General features: G+C 50.8%; 1 protein-coding gene across 8 annotated transcripts in view; it reads right to left on the bottom strand.

Moving 5' to 3' along the window:
- FRMD4A (FERM domain containing 4A) overlaps nt 1–24,143 on the bottom strand; it is a 351,864-nt gene that overhangs the window by 31,232 nt on the left and 296,489 nt on the right. For all 8 annotated transcript variants that reach the window (XM_081229331.1, XM_081229330.1, XM_081229335.1 and 5 more), the window contains exons 15-21: nt 16,065–16,198; nt 11,039–11,161; nt 7,960–8,188; nt 5,420–5,476; nt 3,804–4,041; nt 2,830–2,997; nt 87–958 (exon numbers count right to left, since the gene is read on the bottom strand). In XM_081229331.1, the coding sequence (XP_081085457.1) occupies nt 87–958; nt 2,830–2,997; nt 3,804–4,041; nt 5,420–5,476; nt 7,960–8,188; nt 11,039–11,161; nt 16,065–16,198 (1,821 nt within the window). The remainder of the gene's footprint in view (nt 1–86; nt 959–2,829; nt 2,998–3,803; nt 4,042–5,419; nt 5,477–7,959; nt 8,189–11,038; nt 11,162–16,064; nt 16,199–24,143) is intronic.

The following is a 24,143-nucleotide window of genomic DNA, read 5'->3' as shown; positions in this document are numbered from 1 at the left end:
TGCCTGCTCTAAGAAAACCTTCCATCCCCACCAGTTCACCTCCAGACCGACCAGGTGCGCGCCGGGCCGTCCGCCCCGCCCCTCACCTGACGTGGCCTTGCACATCTGGGGCATCCTGGTGACCCTGCTGTGCGCCACGAAGGTGCTCTGCGAGGAGGCGCTGTACTGGGAGCCGCCGTCCGAGGAGGCGGAGCTGGCGTGCGACAGGCGGCTGTGCTCCTTGTGCGAGGCGCTCGAGCGCTGGTACCACTGGCGCAACTCGTCCGAGACGGCGGCGCGGCCCGCGCCCTTGTCGTGGGCGCCGCCGTCGCGGCCCAGCGACGGAGTCCGCAGGATCTGCGAGCGCGACGGCGTCAGGCGGCCCGCGTCGCCCTCGTCGCCGCCGCGCCAGCTCTCCCGGAACAGGCCGCCGGCCGTGTACGAGTTGGAGGTCTTGAACTGCGCCTTGACGCTGTAGTGGCCCTCCTGGTCGCTCTCCAGGCTGCGCACCACCACGGGCGTGGCGCCGCCCTCCACGTACAGCGGGTACTCCTTGATGCGGTACTGCGAGCTGGGCTGGCTCTGGCTGTGCAGGTAGACGCCGTGGCCGTGGCCGCCGCCGCCGCGCGCCGCCAGGTTGGGCATGCTGCCCGAGTTCGCCGCGCCCAGCGCGCCCGCCGCCCGCTGCCGCTGCCTCTGCCGCGCGCGCGCCTTGGACGGCGAGTCCTCGGCCAGCGTGGAGTAGTTGGCGTTCATCTGCGCCGGGTAGTAGTGCTCCGAGCTCGAGTGGCTGGTGCACGACGAGCAGTCGTCCATGGGGTCCGAGCCGTTGCTGCTGCGAGTCCGTGGCGTGTAGAAGTCGGGGCTCCCCGTGTCGTTCTCCGAGCCCAGGAGCTTGCCCTGGGACTCCAAGCTGGAGCTCCGGTGCCGAAAGTGCAGGGCGAGGCTGTGCAGCCGCGTGGGGCTGAGGTCCACCGACCTGCGGGGAGACCACGGCGCGCTGGGTCTGGGGGCTCCCGGGGGAGGGGCTGGCGGCTCTGCGATGCTCCGGTCGTCAGACTCGGAAAGAGCGCGAGGTCGCAGGGCCCAGAGCCTCCCGCAAACGCGCATCTAGGAGAGCGAGTCTAAGGGCGGGGACCCTGGGGATCCAGGTGCGTCCCATCCCTCCCAGGTGAAGACCGGCCGGGAGGGGGCGCTGATCCCCCGGAGGAGAGCCGGGCCTCCGCCGTGATTTTCGATTCCGAATGGGCGATGGGGACAAAGTGCCCACGTAAGGGCTTCTGAAAAAAGTACACCAATAGCCAGGTCTTTTTTTTTTTTTTTTTAAAGGTGGAAAGAGGTTCTATAAACAGCGCACCAAGATCATCCCCGTTCTGGTATTACGTTAAGCCAGAGGAAATGCCCATTTTTGTAGGTCAAGAAACAGCCCAGCAGAAGCAATCATACGGTTTCACCCAGTACTATTATGAGTACTGGACAGATTTCCATTCCCCCATGAACACGTGTCTAAAACGGGAGGTTGGTGGCACGTGGAACCCTTAAAAGTGACAGATGCAAATACTTACCACTCCACTTCTTTGTTTACCATCCATTCTGCTCATTGGAGCCACACGCTAAATATCCATCAATATGGCAGGGGTAGCAGAGTACAAGGACTCCACAGAAATCCACCACGGCTGGGCTGACCAAGTACAGGAAGAGGCGATTCCCAGGGCTGCCTGTCACTCAGGGTAGACTGCGAAGTCCCCACTGTGTGGCCCTCCTTGACTCGGGCCTCAGTTTCCTCTCTGGTCCCACCTCGCTCCATCACTTTGTTCTGGCCACACTGGCCTCCTGGAACATGCTGAGTGCAGGCCTGTGTCTGGGGCCTTGACCCTGCTGTTCCCTGAATATCCTTAGAGCTTGCTTCCCCCCTCCATCCAGGTCTCTGCTCAAATGTCACCCTATTAGATAAGCCTTCTCCGATGCTCTCCTTTAAATGGTCTCTCCCTTCACTCACTTGCCCTGTTCATTTGTCTTCTCAGTACTTATCACCACTGACTTATTTCTTTACTGTGACTCTCCTCCTACTAAAACGTCAGTCTGATGAGGGCACAGCGTGGTCTGTTTTGTCCACGGCTCTATGCCCAAGAATAGTATCTGGTACATATAGGCACTTGATAAATATCTGTTGCATGAATGAGTGAATGAATGGACAAGAGACTCTTGCCTGGAGAGCTCAATCGTACCCTACATAAATAGTTCACCACTTACAGAAGATCACACCATCTGTCCTTTGAGCTGCGGTCCCTATGGACTTAGTTTTAGAGAAAATGCAGTGATGGCTTTGGTTTTGCCTCTTTTTAGAAGAGGAAGGTGTGATTCACCGAAGCCTCACGTTTGCCTGTTCCTTCTGCTCTTGAATGAATTTACACCTTGGGGCGTTAAAGGAAGTCCAGGATACATGAGGACTATCCAGTAGAAAGATACATGAGGGCTGTCCAGTAAAGATCACCCCACCAGGGCAAGGTTGTTCTGGTCCCGGGGCTCTTCCCTGCTAACCTGGGTAGCCGTTCCGGCCTCCACTTTTGTGGCTTAGGGAAGCTCCTTCCATGCCCACTGTCTCCAGGGGATTATCTGACCAACTCCCAGTACCCACTGGGCGTGGACAGTGGGATATAACGTGTCTCTTGGCTCCCATGGGCTTCCGGCTGCCAGCTCAGTTCCTGATTCTGCTTCACTTAAAGAAGAACCTACCTCGCTGGTTCAGCCCTGACTCCAGCTCACGGCTTATCTGGGCCGGCGTGGGTCCAACAATGCCAAATTCTACAAAGGCAGGTCTGGTCTAGGGAGGGAGACGGGTGGACTCACCTCGTGGAATGCACGTAGTGGGGACTCCGGACTCGGAGGTCGGGTGTGGACGGCATGCTGCACTGCGGGTTCCAGGGCGGGAGGCTGCGGATGGGGCTGGTCTGCAGGGAGCTGCCTCCCCCTCCCGCTTCAGCGCAGCTCCCCGTGCTGGGGAAGCGCTTGTGGCTACTGCAAAGCAGAGGAGGCCACGCTGGTCACTGCCAGACAGAGCTGCACCTTCTCGCGGGTCGCTGACTATGTATGGCCTTGGGCCTTCAACCTCGGTGTTGGGAAGCTTGCCCGGGACTCCCCCAGAAGTGGGTGAATCCTTTTCCCTGAGGCCCAGAGCAAAGTGAGATGAAGACCCTCACCAGCCTTCTCCAGGACAGGCAGTGTGACTGTTCTGTGAAGCCCCTGCCCTGAACCACAGTTTCTGTTTTCTAAGAGACAGATATTTACCTGTCTGGGTACCCACTGGGAGCTTTATAGGACATAATGAAAGGAAAGGAGAAAAACAGAGCAGCAGCCCCCAAACGCCTCCCCAAACCCCTCTCTCCCACATCAGCTGAGTAAATGAGCTGCTGCTACACAGCTAAGATCACAGCTGTTCGGCTCCAGAATTCTCTTGGCTGATAGTTCAGGGTTCTGAGCCACTCTGGGATTCTTAACGAGTGGGCTCTCTCACTTGCCATTTCGGAGTACTGCTGCCTAAGATTTCCTAATTCATTAATTCTCATGGAATCGAACGACATTCAAGCCGGCGGTCAACCCGTGGATTGGGAGCCCAGACCCCCGTTTCCCTGGGAAGGACGAATCTGCACCTCGAGCAGGTCAGCAGCAGAGGGCGCTGCGGCGCAGCCCTGCCGAAAGGCAGCGCCAGGGAGGCGCACCCAGGGCGGTGGGGATCGGTGATTTGCCGATGCTACTTAGGACAGCCCTGGGAGTCTGTCCAAGCGTGGACAGTGACCTCGTGTGGCCTTCCCGGCCCAGCTCACCTGGAGTGACTGTGGGAGGAACGCTTCTTGACCTTCTCGTAAGGCTCATCTAATGAGGACTCGCTCCACATTTTGGGCTTTATGGGCGACTTGTCATAGTCGTTGCGGTGATAGTGCATCTGCCTGAGTCCCTCCAGGGACTGGGGAGGGGGCGGCCGGTTGTGCGACGGTGGCCGAGGAGGGAGCCCTTTATGAGGGGACTGTAAGGGGGACAGTGTGCTGGTGACCTGAGAGTCTTCTGTACAAAGAGGAAAGAGAGGAAGTGAGCAAGGGTCGTCCTTCCCGCCCACCCCCCAGACGCCGCTGCCCGACCCCAGCTCCGCCCAGACATCAGCCGTCAGTGGGCATGTGCTACAATTTCACTCTTTTACCCTCAGATCAGTAAGGAAAGAGGCCCTGGCAGGAGCAAGCCTGCGATGGGAGTTGGGGCCCACGTGAAGCAACAACGCCCCTTGGGAGGTCCGGGGTCTGACACATGGGGAGGAAACTGATCGCAGGCGATGCATCAACATCAGATAATGACAATCTATACCTCCCCCCGTTACAGAGGAGTCTCCCTCAAACGTTCCCGTTTCCTCCCCTGCGGAGACTGCAGTCCACAGAGGCCACAGGCTGGATCTCTGATATTCAAATCACGCCCCCTGCTCCCCTGCAGGCCTGTCCTTTCCTCCCACCAGTGTAATGGATTAAAATATGACAATCTGATGGCAAATAGCAGGGCCGAGACAACTGGGTAGATACCCCGCCAGCCGTTGCCCACATCAACGTGATTATTATCCTTGCAGTTATCATGAGGGCTGGGAGCCACGCAGATCTTTCATGTTCTCTGTCTGAATCGCCACTTACACTGCCCACCTGAGGTTCCCCTAAAGGGCAAAAAAACGTAACTGCCACTTAATAGATTTCCACGTCATTAATGCCTTGACCTCCCCAGGTTGGGTTTAAATCCATGGGAACCTTCTCAGAGATGCTTCTGGGTTTGGAATCCCTTCTTCCCCGATGTGTGGTGGTGGTGGTGGTGACGGGCTGGGGGGAGGGGACGGGTCACTTCTGTTTTTGTAAGAATTTCCCAGGAAAACATTGAGCATCACTAGGTTTTTAGAGGTCAATGGGAAATCAGAAGACGGTTTCCTGGGCCTGACCCGGAGTCTAACGGGACGTCTCCCGTTCACTGTCACTACTTCTCAGGCAGGTGCAGAGGCTTGTCTGCTTCTGGCGACCCCCAGGCTCTGCTAGCAGGTTCCAATCTTTGTGACCCAAACCAATGGCCACCTCTTTCCTCCAGAAATTATAAATACTCCAAAGGAGACTATGCGTGGTGTTTAAACTGTCTGTTCAGGTTAAAATGTGGTTTGGGCAACTAAAAAAGTAGAACACCATTAAATCAATCACCTTAAATCTTACCTCCGGCCACAGGACATAATAAAATTCCCATAGGCGTGTGTTTCTGTAGCTCCCACCCTCTCTCAGCCAAAAAGATGACCAATGGGAAATGAAAGAATCACAGGGAACCCGGAGCCATGTCGGTCTGGCTCCTGGCTTTCCACTGGGCTGTCCCAGACCACACACAGCTTAATTCCAGTTCCGAGCTCTCAAGCAGGAAACAGACAACCTACCATCTTCTAGAACAAGGGCATCTGACAGGGAACTGTCTTCACTGGCAATATTTCCATCTGAGAAGACAAAAAGCAAAAGTCTATGAGGTGAGCACGTCCCTTAGACAAAGCCCTATCTGTGAAAAGAGTGGGTTTCCCACCATCCCATACCCTCTTCTCTGAGAAAAAAATCCATGAAACACAATCAAAATGGTGTTGGGGGGGCTTCCCTGGTGGCGCAGTGGTTGAGAGTCCGCCTGCCGATGCAGGGGACACGGGTTCGTGCCCCGGTCCGGGAGGATCCCACATGCCGCGGAGCAGCTGGGCCCATGAGCCATGGCCGCTGAGCCTGTGCGTCCGGAGCCTGTGCTCCGCAACGGGAGAGGCCACAACGGTGAGAGGCCCGCGTACCGCAAAAAAAAACAAAAAACAAAAAAACAACAAAAAATGCTGTTGGGCATTTCTTTGGACAGTCCCTGTGGGGGGTCATGACTCACGCGCCCATCCCTGACACTGCAACGTGCCCAGTCTTTGTTTCATTGGCGACAGCAATGCTCAGCCGTTTAATATCCAATGTAAAGGCCACCTGGCCTGGCCAAGCCACGTCATCATCCCAGCCCATCTCAGGGCCAAGCGAAACTAGGGCGAGGGGCGTGGCCTGGCTCATGTAGCAGTAAATGGCTTCTCAATAAACGTCCTGAATCATTAGCAGACAAAGCAAGCTTCTCAATAAATACAGCTTCTCTCTCCAAAGCCTATTTTCATAGACACTATTCAATTAGCCATGAGAACACACCCGGGGGGAGGCAGAAAGATGATCCTCCCCCTTTAACAGCGGGGGACACTGCGGGACGTCTAGGGAGGCGTGGTTTGTCTGAGGCTGCGCTGCTCTCCCGGCTAAGTCAGCAAAAGGGCCCAGGACGTTAGATTCCAAGCTTAATGTTTTCTCTCCTCAAATAACAAACCGGGCTAAGGCGAGGAAGAAGAACATGAATCACTCCTCTAATTGAAGTGGGCTCGTCGTGTGATGAAACGTTCTTTCAAGGAGGCAGCAAAAGGGAGAAGGTACATCCTTGAGCGGTTAAAAACGAACGGCTACGGGCATAGGTGGGACCAAGCTGGTCAGATAGCGATTTACAAACAGACTCTGCTGGCCGTCCTCACCGAATGGCCGGCAAACCACGCTCTTCTGTGGTCGACCAGCAGGACGTCCGTCCCTCCGGTGCCCTTCCCAGGCTGTCAGCCTTGCTGACGCTTCCACAGTGCTGGGACCCCCCAGGTCCCTTCACGGGGGTAGGAGGAGGTCCCAAGAGGCATTAGACAGAGGAGGGCTGGCGGAATGCAGCTCTGTTAGGGAAAGTGACAGTCTTGGCCAGTGACAAAGGGGCGAGGTGGGGAAGGATAGTTATTCCAAGTTACCTAGAGCAAAAGGATTTTTTTTTATGATCTCTCTCACTTTTAACTAGGAATTCGCTTTATTCATGTCGCTTGATGAACTCTGAACAATTAGGAGACACAGCCTCGACTAGCATCTTGGAGTCACCAGTAAATCATCCCTCCCCCAGGATGCCCACATTTTTAGGTTGCAGCAAAATATATCAAGACATGTAATGGTGGTAAAATGCACATAATGTAAACTCGACCATTGTAGCCATTTGTACTGTACAGTTCGGTGGCATTAAGTACGTTCACGTCGCCGTGCAGCCGTCACCTCCACCCCCCTCCAGAGCTTCTGTCGTCTTCCCAAACTGACACTCTGTCCCCAGGAAGCACTAACTCCCTGTTCCCCTCTCCCAGCGCCCCCTGGTAACCTCTCTTCTACTTTCTGTCTTCCTGGAGCAAAAATATTTTAAATGTGTATAAACTATGAAAGAAGACTTGATATATATTTTAAAGAATTTGGTAAACAATAAGCTGTATTCAGGGAACTATATTAAATTGTCCTGTAATAACCTATAAGCCTCTGAAAAAGAATACACGTATCTATTCTTTTGTGAATCACTTTGCTGTACACCTGAAACTAACTAACAGCATGATAGACACAACAATGCTTCTATTAAAAGAAAAGGAATTTGCTGACTTAAAAAGGGGGGCAGTCCAGTCCTCCCTCGCTTAAGCATTGGGACAGGAGCCCCTGGAGACAGAGGAGGGCTGCGGGGATGCTGGCCTCAGGGTACCTGAGCCACCCACCTTCCCTTCCAGACCTGGGTAGGGTGACCAGGTCTCTGAGGACCTTGGAGCGTAGGCTGGCCCCGGGCTCAGCTCGCGGTGAGGGCCGAGAGGAGCGTTCTCCCAAGAGGCCATCAAGAGGGACGGTGATCATGTGATTTGTATAATCCCTTTAATCTCTGGATCTGAGTGCATGTTACTGCTCTCCTTGCCGTCAGGTCTTTCTAGTTTCATTTTATGGACGGAAAAGTTAAGGCACAGGGCAGTTAAGCAGCTTGCTAGGTCGCTCAGGGGCCTGGGCTTTCGGTTCATGCCTTGGACGAAGACCCAGTCCTCTGAGGGTCGGTGGAGGGAGGGCGGCACCCACAGTGGGGAGCGGGCTTGGCACTGACCTTCGATGATCAGCGAGGCCCGCTGGGTGGGTTTCTTCCCAGACTTGACGCGGTTCTCGTTGATGGCGCGTTCAATCTCCTGCAGCTTCTTCAGTGCATTCAGGTACGAGGTCTTCCTCTGCTTCTTCAGTTTTTTGCTGACGTTAGGGTCACTGGCCAGGCGGCGGGCAGCCTCCGTAATCTGGGACTGAATGGCAAACTCCCGCTCCAGGCGTTCCAGCTCGGCCTCCTGTGGGAAGCAGACCACACGTGGGGGGATGCCGAGCGGGGTGACACCCGTCCTCCTGCCCCCACGCCAGGCCAGCGAGCCTCCGTCCCTGGAGGCCAACCCGGCCCCGCCCTGTGGCGGCCCCGCCCCTCCGGTCCTCGGCAGCCAGGGCCCTGGACACGCCCACTTTTGAGACCCTCGGCCCCTGTTCCATCCTGGAGACACGCACCGCGTCCTTGAGAAGCGGGGAGCTTCCTTGTTGCAGGCCTGGGGGTCACTAGGGTTCATTTCCAAGGTCTCCAGCAAGGCTCTCAAAGACCCAGCCTTCCTGGAGATCCAGAGCCCACTGGGCTGGTGTTTCCTTCCCATTTGGGGCAGAGGGGGCGGCGCTATTTTCAGAGTGGCCTCTGGCGCGCTTTGCTGTGGGTTCGCTAACGGGGCTCCCACGGGTGCCCCCTGCACACACGCCCTCTGCCTCTCGCATTTGGAGCCCTTCGCCCGCACTCACTCACGTGTCCTCTGGAAGCTCTTTTCGCAAAAGCTCCGGCTGTCCGCTCACGCCTGCCTCTACGTAAAACGTCCACTTGGGTGACCAGCGGCCGCGCCCCAAGTGTGGACGGCGGTGGTGGAGCCGGGTCCCCTGCTCCTTGGACCACTCCTGGGCACTCCCTCCCTCCTCTCCTGGGTGCCTCCCTCCCTCCTCTACCCCTCACTTTGGCCGAAAGGGGCCCATGGATGAATGTCCCCTCAAAGGGAGTTTTGGACCCGGCAGAAATGCAGCTGTGGCTGCCAGAAGATGCCTGGTGGACCCAAAGGATGAAAGCAGGGCCAGCGTATTAGCTGTGGCTTCTCTGCGGCTCAGCTGGTGCCTTTTACAAACACCGACCAGCGAGGCCAGGGGGGCCCAAGCACGCATCTTGCTCTGGGGGGATCCACGGTCTGGCTAAAGCCCGAAAGGAACGGATTGAACCGTGGAGGAGCGGATCACCAAGTTCGCTGGGGCCAAGAGACCCTCCGAATTCCAGGCCGATGCAACAGCCTTGCCTCTCAGCACCACGTGCCAGGCTGGGTGCCTCTGTCAGGTACAAAACTCTGAGCTGGACTTCACCTCCTCTTGAGCACCGAAGGGAGGGGGCCCAGGGGTGAGAGGGGAGGGTGAGCATTAAAGGAACTATTGTTAACATTAAGGGTCCAATAAACTCCCCGGTTCCTGCAAACGCCCGCTGCGTCTCTTCCCTGGAGAAGAGTGACGAGCTGGACTCCTGCCCGGGGCCTTGAGACAAACAAGTCACCAAGGACAAAGACTCGCAGCTGCTCGCGGGCTGTCAGGGCAGCCCTGGCCCAAGACACCGACCCGGAGTTTTGTGGGAGCCCAGGACAAACTCTTGCTACTTAAACCGAGCCAAGGACGAGGCTGGCAGCCCGTCTGTGCAGATGGCTGCCTGCCGTGCGAACAAGGACGTCAAGGGCATTCCCAGGAGAAACAGGCATTTCCCAGCGATGTCTGCAGGGACAGGTGAGGGGACAGGGATGCAGTGGGATTCTCAGGGAGCGTAAGTCATCTTTTACTGGGAAGTGTGAAGGAGGCACCACGAGTAGGTGTGATGGGACCTTGGGGAGAACAACGGGGTGCAGGCGGGTGGCGCTCGTACATGGGGGTTCTCCCCCAGACCCTTTAGTGCAGGTGTCTGCCCAGCACAAGAGGACTGGAAGTTTCCAGGCAATTCGGATGACAGCTGGGCCTGAAAAATACTCCACCAGATGGTTTCCTAAGTCCCACCGGCCCGCACCCCAGTTCTGACCCCGGTAAAGTCCCAGGCCCAGGCCCAGCCCCAGCCCCAGCCCAGCACGCCTTCTCCAACACCTCCTCCTGTTTACTGAGCGTCCAGCAGGTGTCAGCACCGAGTTGAATATTTTCCGTCCACTGGGTCTCTTAATCCCAGCGACAGCGGGAGAATTGAGGGTTCCGAACTTCATTTTACAGAAGAGGAAAAGCGCCTCCAGAGCTGGGTGAAGCATTCTGGCGCATCCAAAAGTGCTCCCAGCACCCGGGGACGGGGACCTGCTATCACACATCTCAGGAGACCAAGCCACCCCTTCCACTGTCTCCAGGGCACATGTGTTCCCCTCTCAACTCAGCCCCATGCTCACCCACTGCACGTGTCATGTGAGAACGTCGGTTCCTCTCACTTTGTAAAAAGACTAAATACGCAGAGAATTCCTGTCTCTGCCGGCTTCGATTCCTGCCCCTTTAAGCCCTCTGCTCAATAGCATTGTAATGAGTAACTGTATTCGGAATAAATTTGGAAAGACATTTCCTGGACGTGCCCCCGGGGCCCGAGGTGTGCCTGGCCTTGAATTTCTCTTGCTTTGAGACTGGATCACTTATTAACCAGCTGGAGACCCAAGGCTCCCCTGCCCCCAGATCTGAACTCTCCAGTCCCAACCCCCGCCGAGGTTTAGTTCAAAGAGGGTAAAGTGAGGGGTGCTTTGGGAAGGCGCAGTATCTTGCTCATTCTCGGGCAGTGATTTTAGCAGCTGGGTGGAGTTAGGACCACCGAGGGCAGGCCCGACTGCCTTTCCCCAGCCAGAAGCATCTCTGCACCTGCGACAGGCCTGTTGACTTAGACACACAGCCTCCACAGAAATCAAAATGCTTACAAATTAACGCAAGGGGGCCAATCCAACCAACGGGAGCCACATACTGACCAAGCAGCTAACTTAAGAAAAGGTAAAAGAAGAGCAACTCAGGAGGAAAGAGGACATGGCATCCGGCAGAATGGAAACATCCTTATAGAATACCGCGGCGCCCTCACAAACGGGAAAGTGAGGCGGGTGTGAGAGAATCCAGCCACAGAGAGAAGCACGTACCTCTCCTTTGGGCAGGATTTTCTGCTCGTCCAGTTTGAAGGCTGTCCCGATTCTTCTTCGAACAATGGGTGGTTCCTCTCCTGGATCCAGGGGATACTCCACGGGCAGTTTTCCCGTCAGCTCCTGCAGACGTGTGACAGCGCGAGGGGACGGGGAGTCAGAGTGGGGTACACGACTGGCTCCTCGGACATACACACACACTCCAAAGCACAGATTCAAAGCACAGATTTGAACCCATACTCTTACGCGATACAATGTCATTTCTCCACAAACGCAGGAGAAACAGAACAGAGGCCCTTGGAAAAGATTTTCCCCAAAGTAAATTCCTGTCGGGTAAATAAAATCGCTACTGATTTTCATCATAAAAACCCTAATTTCATTCACTTGTTAATTTCACACGTGTCTGGCATGTCTACCACGAACCTGTTGAGGCCACACAGCCAGTAAGAGCAGAGGCAACATGAGATCTCTGGTCTTTCCAGCTCCAAACTCTGTGCTTATTTCACTGCACCAAATATCTGAGTTTAAAATGGGTCTTTCAAATGAGTTTTCTTAGGAAGTGTGGTATCTATATGGCAAATTCCAGAAAAGGGCATTATAATATAATTTAGAAACGGAGTATGAGTAATAATTATTCTACTCTGGCCAGATGCTCAAGGAACAGGCTGAGTTGAAAAGACATTAAATGTGTACAAATACGAGTTTCAGTCGAAACTGAAAATATAATCCATATTACCGACAAGGCCACTTAAAAAAAATCTGGTGTATGTGAGTTTGGGGCTCTGGAAATCTAACTGTTATGAGTATAACGACAGTGAATTTAGTTGACAGACCACCGTGGTGACAATGGTCCCGGGCAGTTGCTGAAAGGTCTGTGGGATGATTCAGGGTTAGAATTAGGCTTTATATGAGCAGCTTATGTCTGGGCTCTATAGAGATCAAATCTGAGTCAGCAGCTAATCCACGTGGTAGAGTCCAGGCGTCCAATGCAAGGAGTCACTTCGGGGGACCAGAAAACCCTGGGAGACCCACTGCCTGCCTCCAAGGGACCAGTGGCCCTTCCAGGCAGAGCCCAGCCCTGGTCTCTAGTCCCAAATCAACACAGATGTTGCACAAAGACCCAAGGCAGGCTGTTCTCAGGAACATCCATCACCCATGCAGAAAGCTTCTGTGCCGGGCAGCCTCGTAAGGGCATGAAAGCCCTGATCATCAGATTCCACGGGCAGTCTGACCTTCTAACAGGAGGAGCGACATGGCTTCTCTGTGCCACTGCTGTGTGTACACATTGGGGTGTGTGTCTGTACACATTGGGGTATGTGTGTGTCAGGGGGTACACCCAGCATGTACAAGCACACCCACTCCCTGCGATCCTGGGCCTCTTTCCTCCTGGGTTCAGGCCACTGGGAAATGACCTCTTAGACTTTTTATTCCTCATTGTAAGCATTTCAGAGCACAGTGGCCAACTCTCTGAGTATGAAATGCTCTGCAATTTTCTTCCCTTTTTTTCTTCGTTTTCTAAATGTGGTTCAAATGTCTCCCAAGTAGTTGTGTGTTTATTCTGCAACATTTTATTTGCTCCCCTAAAAGTCTGCCTATAAATAACATATTGAGGATTCTGTACTATTAGGACTTTCTTTTATACTTTGAAACTTATAAAAAGGAGGGGAAAGTTGTTAAAATGGCCATTGATTTATAACTCTGAAGAGCCTGTGGTTTTCTAGCACAACATTGCAAATCAACTATAGTCTAATATAAAATAAATTTTTTTTTAAATCTATGAAAAATTTAAATGCTGTCTCTAAGTTTGTGAATTTAAGCTACTACAACGTAAAAGAAATACTGAACAGCTGTATTAGTAATTACTGCAAATTGAGAATCTGTATTGTCCCAGCAAGAGTACCAGGCCTCCCTAGAATAATGAAATAAAACTTTAAAGAAGAAGAAGAAAAAAAAAAAGAGTCTGTGGTTTTAAAACAAAATATCTTTTTCAAAAATGAAGCTACTGATTTTCCACCATCTGCTTGGAGGTATTTGAGTCCAGGCCTTGATTCTCCATATTTAATCTGACATCATGTGTAAGGAGAGCCGCCTGGGGAAGGAGGAATTTAACACACTCTTGTGGAGGGCTCGGCCTGGTTCCCTTCCTCTTCTTACGTTGGCTGTATTTTGCCAGAGGCTCCCACAGCACGTCATTCTGGCTGCCCCACACCCCAGGGGGCAAAAAGTACTTCTGGATACCCTTAGCTGAGGGGGTGTGTGTGACACAAAAAGAGCAGGACAGCGTCAGGACAGAAGTCCTCCGTCCCCTGACCTCGGAGGAGTCAGGACAAGGCAGCCGGCTTCTCGTGAAGTTTCTTCTGCTGCTCAGGTTCTGCTTTCTGGTGTCCACATGGTAAGAAGCAGGAGGTTTGTTTTCCTTATTTTGCTTTTATTTTTACGAGAGGCACAGAGACCTTCACCAGACATGTTAACCTTGCCCAGACATGTTTCGCCAGTTTTCTGATGCTGATTCCCTGCTGGGTTTAGGGATGCTGCCTTTATCAAAAACACAACAAGGCTTTACAAATTATTAAATGCAGACACCCACACCCACGTTTTCTCAATCCTTCCAGCGTATTCTTGACAAAAAGATTGCTGATATTAACGGTATCTCAGAGCACATCCCCCAGCCGGGACAACTGCTTTCCCAAGATTTGCAAAGGATTTGCGCTAATGTGGGTCTGCTTTGAGCGGCTCCGGTTTGAATCAATCCGGAGCATAATTAAGCCAAATTGAGCTGTAATATGATCTCATTCTGTGGCCCCTTGTTTCATTCTTCCTGGGGCAAGGCATTAGGACTGGGGGGAGGGGAGCAGGGCTCTTCAGCTTAGTTTGGGAACCTCTTTCCACTTCCCTTTCTGAACTGCTGACCAACAGAGCTCCTTGTAATGTTATACACAGAACACTCTCTCTCCTGAGGGCTCCCACCCCATGGTGTCTGTGTGCAAGCACACGCACACGTGTGTGCATACACACAGACGCACAATAACGCGAGATGCATTAAAAAATCAAGTCTTCAAACATGATAACAAGGAGTTGTGGAACAAGCAGAAGGTGGGGGAAACAGATGTTCAAATAAATAGAGACAGTGACCTGCCACAGTCTCTAAATCCCAATGAGACATGAGCCTTGTGTATATATACCCTTGAGGAAGTATTGTGTTGCCTAAAATTAAAAGATTTTTTTAGATGACTAGGCTAGGATTTCATTTACAAATAGCTCATGCAGCTCAATATCCAAAAAACAAACGACCCAATCAAAAAATGGGCAGAACACCTAAACAGACATTTCTCCAAAGAAGACATACAAGATGGCCAAAAAGCACATGAAAAGACACTCAACATCACAGAGAGAAATGCAAATCAAAACTATGAGAGGGACTTCCCTGGTGGCGCAGTGGTTAAGAATCTGCCTGCCAATGCAGGGGACACGGGTTCGATCCCTGGTCCGGGACAATCTACGTGCTGCGGAGCAACTAAGCCCGTACGCCACAACTACTGAAGCCTGTGAGCTCTAGGGCCCGTGAGCCACAACTACTGGGCCCACACACCACAACTACTGAAGCCCACGCACCTAGAGCCTGTGCTCTGCAACAAAAGAAACCACCGCAATGAGAAGCATGAGCACCGCAACGAAGAGTAGCCCCCGCTCGCTGCAACTAGAGAAAGCCTGCATGCAGCAACGAAGACCCAACACAGCCAAAAATAAATTTAAAAAAAAACTACAATGAGGTATCACCTCACACCAGTCAGAATGGCCATCATCAAAAAATCTACAAACAATAAATGCTGGAGAGGGTGCGAAGCATGTAATTCCTACCGTTGGTGGGAATGTAAATTGGTACAGCTACTATGGAGAACAGTACTAAGGTTCCTTAAAAAAATAAAAATAGAATTACCATACAATCTAGCAATCCCACTCCTGGGCATATATCTGGAGAAAAACTTGGTTCAAAAGTATACATGCACCCCAATGTTCACTGCAGCACTATTTACAATAGCCAGGACATGGAAGCAACCTAAATGTCCACCAACAGATGAACGGATAAAGAAGATGTGGTACATATATACAACGGACTATTACTCAGCCATTAAAAAAATGAAATAATGCCATTTGCAGCAACATGGATGGACCTGGAGATTGTTATATTGAGTGAAATAAGTCAGGTAGAGAAAGACAAATATCATATATTGCTTATATGAGGAATCTAAACAAAATAATACAAATGAACTTATTTACAAAACAGAAACAGACTCACAGACTTAGAGAATGGACTTATGGGTACCAGTGGGGAAAGGCAGGGAGGGATAGATTGGGAGTTTGGATTGAAATATACACACTGCTATATTTAAACAGAAAAGCAAGAAGGACCTATTGTAAAAACAAACAAACAAACAACTAAAGGAAAAAAATGCATCATCTACCAAAAAAAAAAAAAAAGTGAAAGATTCACCAGATCATGAGTTTTGAAGGGGATTTTATATCAAGTGAAATCCTGATTTCCTTGTTGATCCCCAAAGGTACTCCTCACTATGATTTCCAAAGATAAATCTGAAATACACTCAAGAGAAACAAAAGCTGCCACAAGGATAAACTTGGGCACAAGATCTTAGGAAGCCGGCAAGCCATTCCATCCAGCGTGGGAACTATCATATGAGGAAATGCTTTATAAACTATGGGGCACCATGCAACTGTTGTTGTTTATAATTGTTATTATGACTGTTATTCCTGCTTGCCATTTGGCCCCTAGTGGGGTCCCTTTTGGGATTCTGCCAGGACCCACTTTCACTGCTGTCAGTGTTTTCATTATGGTCCAAGACTCCTGTTTCTGATGGGGCTTATCCCGGGGGCTGGGGGTCATCAACAGAAGAGCGCTGGCTTCCCTCTTATGCCCTTTATGACGCCTACCCTTGCCTTTTATAAACACGTGATGGCAGATGAGGGCACAGACAACACAGAGTCCACAGGACGAACCAGTGATGCTCACCGCTTCTCGGAGGCAGAGTCTCTTCAGCTCTTCCAGCCGCTGGCGAAGCGTTTCCTCCAGAGCCTCCTGCCTGGATTTCAGGGCTGCCAGCATGTCCTTCTTGGCCGACTGCGAGCTATCTGATTCCTGAGAACCTGTCAATTCACAGTGGGGTTACTAGGCCAGCTGACGAGGGGACGCACATCTGGACCACAAAGGAACTGAACCGGAGCCCACGCTGTGACTGTGGGATTTACCCCAGGAATCAAAAGAGTGTGAAATAAAACAGGTGCTCAGAGCTCCAAGCGTGAGGGGCGGATTCTCAGCACTTCGGGTAATTTACAGCTGGTCAGAAGGACAGGCGGGGAAATTTACACGCCTCTTCTTTGATTAGCTTAAGATACGTCACACACCCATTTTAATTTCACTAGCAAATTTTAATAGGCTTTTTATACCATGAAGGGGAAAGTAAAGTTTAAGCCAGCCATTTTAATACAAAGTTTTAACTTTTTCTATTTAAAAACGCTTATTTTTGCTTAGTACAGAGATAACGCATGTTTATCATAAAAATTTTGAAAATGTAGACATGTATAAAAAATAATCCATCAGCTAGTCACCCAGAGATAACCACTGTCTTGCATTTTCTTTTAGCCCTTTTACCTAAGCACATATATTTTAAAAATAAAATTATGGGCTTCTCTGATGGCGCAGTGGTTGAGAGTCCGCCTGCCGACGCAGGGGACACGGGTTCGTGCGCCGGTCCGGGAAGATCCCACATGCCGCGGAGCGCCTGGGCCCGTGAGCCATGGCCGCTGAGCCTGCGAGTTTGGAGCCTGTGCTCTGCAACGGGAGGGGCCACAACAGTGAGAGGCCCGCGTACCGCAAAAAATAAATAAATAAAATAAAATAAAATTAGGTTTGTATTGTATTTTTTGAACTTGAGACTGTATCATGAGCAAATTCCCTAATGAAAGTTATACATATTTTTATATGCAGCACAGAACTATCTGTTTGATGACTCAAATAGCAGACTGCTAGATAGGAAACGTTTGTGGAAGGCAAACTGTAAACCAAACAAAAGGAAAATATGCTGAAATGCCAACTGGAGAGATTTAGAGTAGACCAGAGAATCATTTCTGGGCTGCAATGTTTGGATTCTGAAATAGGTTTCCTGCAGTGAAGCTATTATGCCTTTTCTACCTGGATGGCTAGACAAGGCGCCTTGACTCCCTGAGAAAGGAAAAGCTGATTATTGCTTGCTTCTCGTGTCTATGGAGAGTGGAAGTCTTAGAAATGGATGGGCATCACTGGGTGTGCTTTCAAGGGGCTCACATCATGCCATCTGCAACAGCACCAAACGACATCAAATACCTAGGTATTCATCTAATGGAAGATGGACAAGATCTCTACAATGAAAAGTATAATACTCTGCTGAGAAAAACGAAAGACCTCAAACAAGAGAGAGATGTAGTCTGGTCATGGATTGGAAGCCAGACGTTGTAATGATGTCATTTCTTCAGGAACTAAATCAGAGAATCATTGCAATACCAGTACAACTTCTAGTGGGATTTGTTGGACGGAGGGGTAGGAATTGTATTTCCTTAGGAAACGTTTCAGGACAATTCAGTGAATGAATGACAGATTTGACAATGATCCAATCAGAATTCCCAGAGTTGATGGTTCTGTTTCTTCCAGTGGTTAAAGAAGGCGTCTCAGAATCACAAGACTAGAAAGGACTTCAATGCTTTTGTATCAAACTCTGTGATGGGGACTTCCCTGGTGGTCCAGTGGTTGAGACTATGTGTTCCCAACATAGGGGGCCGGGGTTTGATCCCTGGTCAGGGAACTAGATCCCCATGCCACAACTAAAGAGCCCGCATGCTGCAACGAAGATCCCCCAGGTGGCAACAAAGTTCCCTCATGCTGCAACTAAGACCTAAGGCAGCCAAATAAATAAATAAATAATATTAAAAAACAACAAAACCAACCCTGTGATGCTCAAATCATCCCCATAAATATAAGATTTGACTCTTATTTAGGCTCTGAGCAGGAATCCCCATATTCCCTCAATTACCAGGCACCTAAGTTCTTATAACCTTAATCTTCAAGAATTCTCAGTGTTTAGGTACAATACATTTTGACTCATTCTAGCTTGATATAGAGAATCTCCATCACTGCGGGAATGTACCATCTCTATGCCTCCACAGTAGCTAATAAATATTAGCTTGAATAAACAAACGAATAAATGTTGTCAATTGTATGGTTGGATGCTATAATTAAGTTGTATCTCATCTTCGTAAAGAATCTAGTACCTGTAGGTTGTTTCTTTATAGAATCGACCTTCCAAACTTTTAATCATTTTTGTAGCTCTTTCCTGGATTTCGTCCTGCTTCAATCGCATGTTTCCAAATTCAATAGCAAACTCAAACGAAAGCTTGACCCTCACGAAAGCTCCATTACCTCATGGTTCTCAGATACTAAATCCACATGGTGTAATACTCATGTGACACGTGGTTGGACATTATTGCAGGCTCCCCTTTTTGAAATGCTTCAGGTTTTCTACCCCCATAAGTCAATTACCCTGAGCTTATTAGTCCTGAACTATCACCAGTCCACATTCATCTAAGGTAACACAGCTAAATCATTTTGAATCTTACTCTTGTTCCCCGAGTCACTGTCACCAATCACAGGTGAAGACACAGGAAACTTTAATGAGTTACGCTCTATTATTCCATCATCTAAAGAATTAATAAGAAGGTAAAATAATACTGGAAGGAAGTCAGACTTTAGATTTAAAAAAACAGACCTGGGGAAACTTGGGTCCAAGGAGATGAAAGGATTTCTAGCACAAATGAAAAATTCATTGTTTTCCTTCTCAACCCTGCCTAACCTCTCAATAGGAGATGATGATTTATAAAGTCAAATCTAAGAGCGAACTATATTCAAGAATGGCAAAAGTCACAACATTAAACTCGGGGTGGTAAAGCCCAGAATTTTTGGATGATCTGATCTCTAGTTATGGATTAGTTAAGCTTTGGTCTTGAGCTCATGAGCACTACCTAAATTATTATTATTTATAACAATTAGCCTAAATACCAAACCCACATAAGACAGAGGGAGGACACAAGAGGACTTCTCCGTATCTGGCACCACTAATGCTGGCTGGATCTGCTTCACACCTTTATTGTTGAACCTGCTTCACGAGGAATATGGGGCCAGGTACCAAGTTAAGTCTTTGCAAAGTAAGTGAGTTGGTCTGGCCTAGACACGAAGAAATCCATTTTCTTTTTTTTTTTTTCTTTTTCTTTCTTTTTTTTTTTTTTGCAGTACGCAGGCCTCTCACTGTTGTGGCCTCTCCTGTTGCGGAGCACAGGCTCCAGACACGCAGGCTCAGCAGCCATGGCTCATGGGCCCAGCTGCTCCGCGGCATGTGGGATCTTCCCGGACCGGGGCACGAACCCGCGTCCCCTGCACTGGCAGGTGGACTCTCAACCACTGCGCCACCAAGAAAGCCCCAGAGTTCCATTTTCATCTAACCTGGATGGCGGGTAAAGGGTAAAACAATCCGGTTTTAATGCACTCTAAACCACTCACTAGACGGGTGACCTTGGACAAGTGACCTGCCCTCCTCAATCTGCTGTAAAGACTAAGGAGATCACGTACATTCAGCAGTTAGCTTGTGCCTGGGACAGGTAAGCCCCCCGTATCTAGGGTAGACTTAACTTGAGTGAGTGCATACACCCTCACAGGGACATACTGGCTAGAATTAGAAAGAGAGAAATTATTGAAATGACTTCCTCACCGTTACTCAAGGAGCCATTTGCCAAAGAAGAGAAGCTCTGTGCAACGCAGTTACCACTCGGACTCCAAAGCTCATCTTTAGAAGGAGCAACAGAGGTCTAGGCGCCGTTTTCAAATTTCGTTTCTTTTTTTTTTTTTTTTTTTGCGGTACGTGGGCCTGTCACTGCTGTGGCCTCTCCTGTTGCGGAGCACAGGCTCCGGACGCGCAGGCTCAGCGGCCATGGCTCACGGGCCCAGCCGCTCCGCGGCATGTGGGATCTTCCCGGACCGGGGTACGAACCCGTGTCCCCTGCATCAGCAGGTGGACTCTCAACCACTGCGCCTCCAGGGAAGCCCCAAATTTCATTTCTTGAGCCCCTGGGTTTGCATTTATGCCTTTGGTGCACCTGTGGATGAGGCTGGGATGGAGTCAAGGGGTTTGGCAGGTTCTGGGCTCCCCCACTCCACCCTCAAGCTAGGGGCAGCTCTGCAGTGGGGTTCTTGTCACAATGCATTTGGAAAAGAGGTTCCCGGTGCCTCTGTTTCTGTAAAGGAAACGCACTGTCTGGGCAAGCGCGCTGAGTTCTTAGAGCTGCTCTCTTTTGGAGCTTGTCGGATCTGAAGCCGTCGGGCTGTTACCTGTAACCAGGCCAATGTGGCAACCCTGGGGGGGTGGTGCAGCTGAGTGCCCAGGGACAGGACGACAACATCAACAGCACACTGCACTGACAGAAACTCAAGAGCATCCGGAGAAGGAGCTCCAGGTGCTCTGAGGTGCAGTCACCCTCTAGACGTCCCCTGAATAGCACGCGTGACATCTAAAAGGAAGGCCAGCCAGAGAGGCAGAAATCGGGAGGCAGAGAGTCACTCTTCATCCTCTCAAGTGACAGAACAGAATGCATCCAGGGAGAAACGCAGTCAGAAGAGCCTCAGGGGCGCAGGACAACGAGAGTCTTGCCAACTAAAGGTTTGTGAGCACAGCTAAAATGCTTCTAGATACAGGAATAATTTCCAGTCAGCACCTACACTTGGTGGATGGTACAGAAGCTCTCAGTGACTATGATGTGTCCACTTCCGGTTACGTGAGCACACACGTGCCTTTTCACAGGCAACCCCACTCCGAGGTTATACGTTTAGCCCCTTAGAAATTAACAAGATGGAAATCCGCTATCTTTTAGAGGAGCAGTGAAGGATAAAAGACACCTGGATTTCCAACACGTCAGCTGTTAATTGGTGTCAGATCTCGGGTTGTTAACCTCTCAGAGCCATGACGTCCCCAACTAGAAAATGACCAATTAACTAACCCCCAAGATTCCTCCAAACTCGAAGAATCTAGTGCTGAAGTAAACAGCATACTGAGGCAGTTCCCTCTCACCTCTAGCAGTCATTTTTGCAATTTTTACAAAAGGACCCTCACATACGGCGCCATCTTTCTCCTCTTTTCTTTCCCATCTCCGCCTCCAGAACAGACGAGCAGCCCTCCAACTCTGGTCCTTCTCCCAGCTATTGCTATACTGTGCTTCAAATCAAAAGGAAATGTCTAGGGCTTCCCTGGTGGCGCAGTGGTTGAGAGTCCGCCTGCCGATGCAGGGGACACGGGTTCGTGCCCCGGTCTGGGAGGATCCCACGTGCCGCGGAGCGGCTGGGCCCGTGCGCCATGGCTGCTGAGCCTGCGCGTCCGGAGCCTGTGCTCCCCAATGGGAGAGGCCACAGCAGTGAGAGGCCCACGTACTGCAAAAAAAAAAAAAAAAAAAAAAAAAAGGAAATGTCTAATTATCAACCAGCACCTAAAGGACTGACCTCTGCATCTTATCAACAGGCCAAAGCAAATTATCTGTAAACCTGAATACTAAGTACGAGTTTAATCTGAGCTTTGTTTGGGATTAATGAAGTATGAAGATGGATGGATGCTCTCTACCGGGAGCCAGGAGAGTGAGATTTCAAAATGCAGAGACTGACAGAGCAGGAGCCAAGTGCTGGTTGGAAAGGATTGTCCAAGCAGGATCAATGGGTGCACGAACCCGAGGAAAAACAGCAGTGATCTGAATGCTTCTGAAAGATCTAAGGAGCGGATAAATACTCTGTTGGTGGTGGTGGTGGCCAAACTTTCAAGTAACACCAAGTTTGTAGGAAAGAGGGACGCGAATACAGCTCGGGAAACGTCACCTGGTCTGGCAGCTTCCGGAGACAGAAGTCTACCAGCTAGTAGTTTAGAGCTAACAAGTCAGGGCTTGTGTCCCAGCTCTGTGCCATACTAGTTGTGAGGACTCGGCAGTGTCACATGATCACTCTAAATCTGTTACCTCCCTTCTCATATGGGAATGAAAACAGGACTTCTGGGTTTCCCTGGTGGTGCAGTGGTTAAGAATCCACCTGCCAATGCAGGGGACACGGGTTCGAGCCCTGGTCCGGGAAGATCCCACGTGCTGCGGAGCAACTAAGCCCGTGCGCCACAACTACTGAGCCTGCGCTCTAGAGCCCACAAGCCACAACTACTGAGCCCACGCGCTGCAACTACTGAAGCCCGCGTGCCTAGAGCCTGTGCTCCGCAACAAGAGAGGCCACCGCAATGAGAAGCCCACGCACCGCAATGAAGAGTAGCCCCCGCTCGCTGCAACTAGAGAAAGCCCGCGTGCAGCAATGAAGACCCAACGCAGCCAATAAATAAATAAATAAACAAACACATTTTTAAAAAGCAGGACTTCTTCAAAAGTTGGAAGAATCAAATGAGATTGATTTGCATTGGCTTGCAAGATGCTTAGAATAGAACGTAATAGGCACTACATGAATATTTGTAGTCATTTGTATTCAGGAGTGTCCCCTGGCCTTTGTTAGGAGCTGGCACCCCAATTCTGGGGGGCCTCAGAATGTAAAAGAGGAAGAACAGTCACTAGGCGAGAAGCCGGAAGGCTGGTGGAAGGTGCACCTGTGGGAAACTCCGGAGAATAAGGGACGGGAGGGGATTTTCACAGAACTCCTGATAGGAGCTTCCCACACGTTCTACTTCATTTCATCCTCACAGAAACATTATCCCCACTTTCATAGAAGAGGTCATTGGGACGTCAGGAGGCACAGCTCGATTCCAACTTGGCACTTTGGTCTGCTGCATCCCTAGAATGGGAGCACCATGAGGGCAGGAACGGGGTCTGGCTGTCATAAACACGGTTCGTGTGCCAGCCTACCTGCCTCTCCAGCCTAGACCCTTTCTGCGGGACCGCGCGGAGGAACACATAGGCAGAAAGGAGGAGCCCACGGGTCCTTCAGATGCGCCAAGGAAGCCACAGAAGTCTCTGAAGCACCTTCTCTGTGCAAGGTGGGGTGGGGGAGACAGGGAACTGGCCGTGGGTCCAGCCCTCAGAGAGCCGTCCAGTAGGACGAAGGAGGATGTGAGCCGCGCACTTGACGGGCAGAGGCGGCAGCTGCCGCATCCCGGGCCAATTAGGCAATGAACCTGCGGGGCTGATGAGGTCGGAGGAGGCCGAGTCGCCCTGTGGTCCAGTGCCGGGAGGGTCAGCATCAGATGAGTTCTCTGGAAAGCCTTTCATCCTGCTTACTGCTCAGTCAACATCTCTCTGAATGAGCTCACATTGAACATGTCTTTTGCCTTTAGCTACCTGATGATCATTTTTCAGTCCACATCCTTTATAGAAATAGGTCGCTCCTCAGCTGGCTGGAGAGGAGGAGAAAAAGGCCGGACCCCAAAGAAGACAACTCCAATCCAAACACAGCCGGGAGTGTTTGAATGATGCACTGAAGATCAGAAAGGCACTTTCAGTGGGTATTTGGAAATCTCCCGAGTGAACTCCCGGATGCTAGGGATGTTGTTGGCGGACATATTTCTGCCACCTCTGGAGAAACCGCCTCTTGGACTTTCTCGTGCTCCAGCGAGGGAACTCCAGGTGTCACCCGGCGGGCAGCTGGTGCCCTGGGGCAGGATGCGTGGGGAGGGCCGGCCCACACAAACAGCAGGTCCCCTCCCAGCCGGCAAACATGGGGAAGGATGTCCTCATCGGGCTGAGACGGAGAATGTGTTCCAATCTTTCAAAAGACTCTGGGCTACGCTGCACCGGATATGAGAACGCATCCTCTTAAACAGAATATTGCCGGGAACCGGGGCTCATCTGTTTTTACACAGATGGAATTCTGATGACCAGCCCCACTGATCTCAGGAGACAGAAGGGGTTCTTTCCTCTCTGAAAGCAGGGGAAATTTGAAACAAACAGTACCCCAAAGAAGAAAGAAATCTGTTGTCCTAAAAGTAAGGGAAGGAAATGACAATCTGTCTGTTTAGACTCTTACGAAAAAAAAAAAAAGAAAGAA

Source organism: Mesoplodon bidens (genome assembly GCF_964165515.1).
Source record: "Mesoplodon bidens genome assembly, chromosome: 3".
Taxonomy (NCBI): Eukaryota; Metazoa; Chordata; class Mammalia; order Artiodactyla; family Ziphiidae; genus Mesoplodon; species Mesoplodon bidens.
Note: the sequence above shows the minus strand (reverse complement) of the source record. Positions and strands in the feature narration are given on the sequence as shown.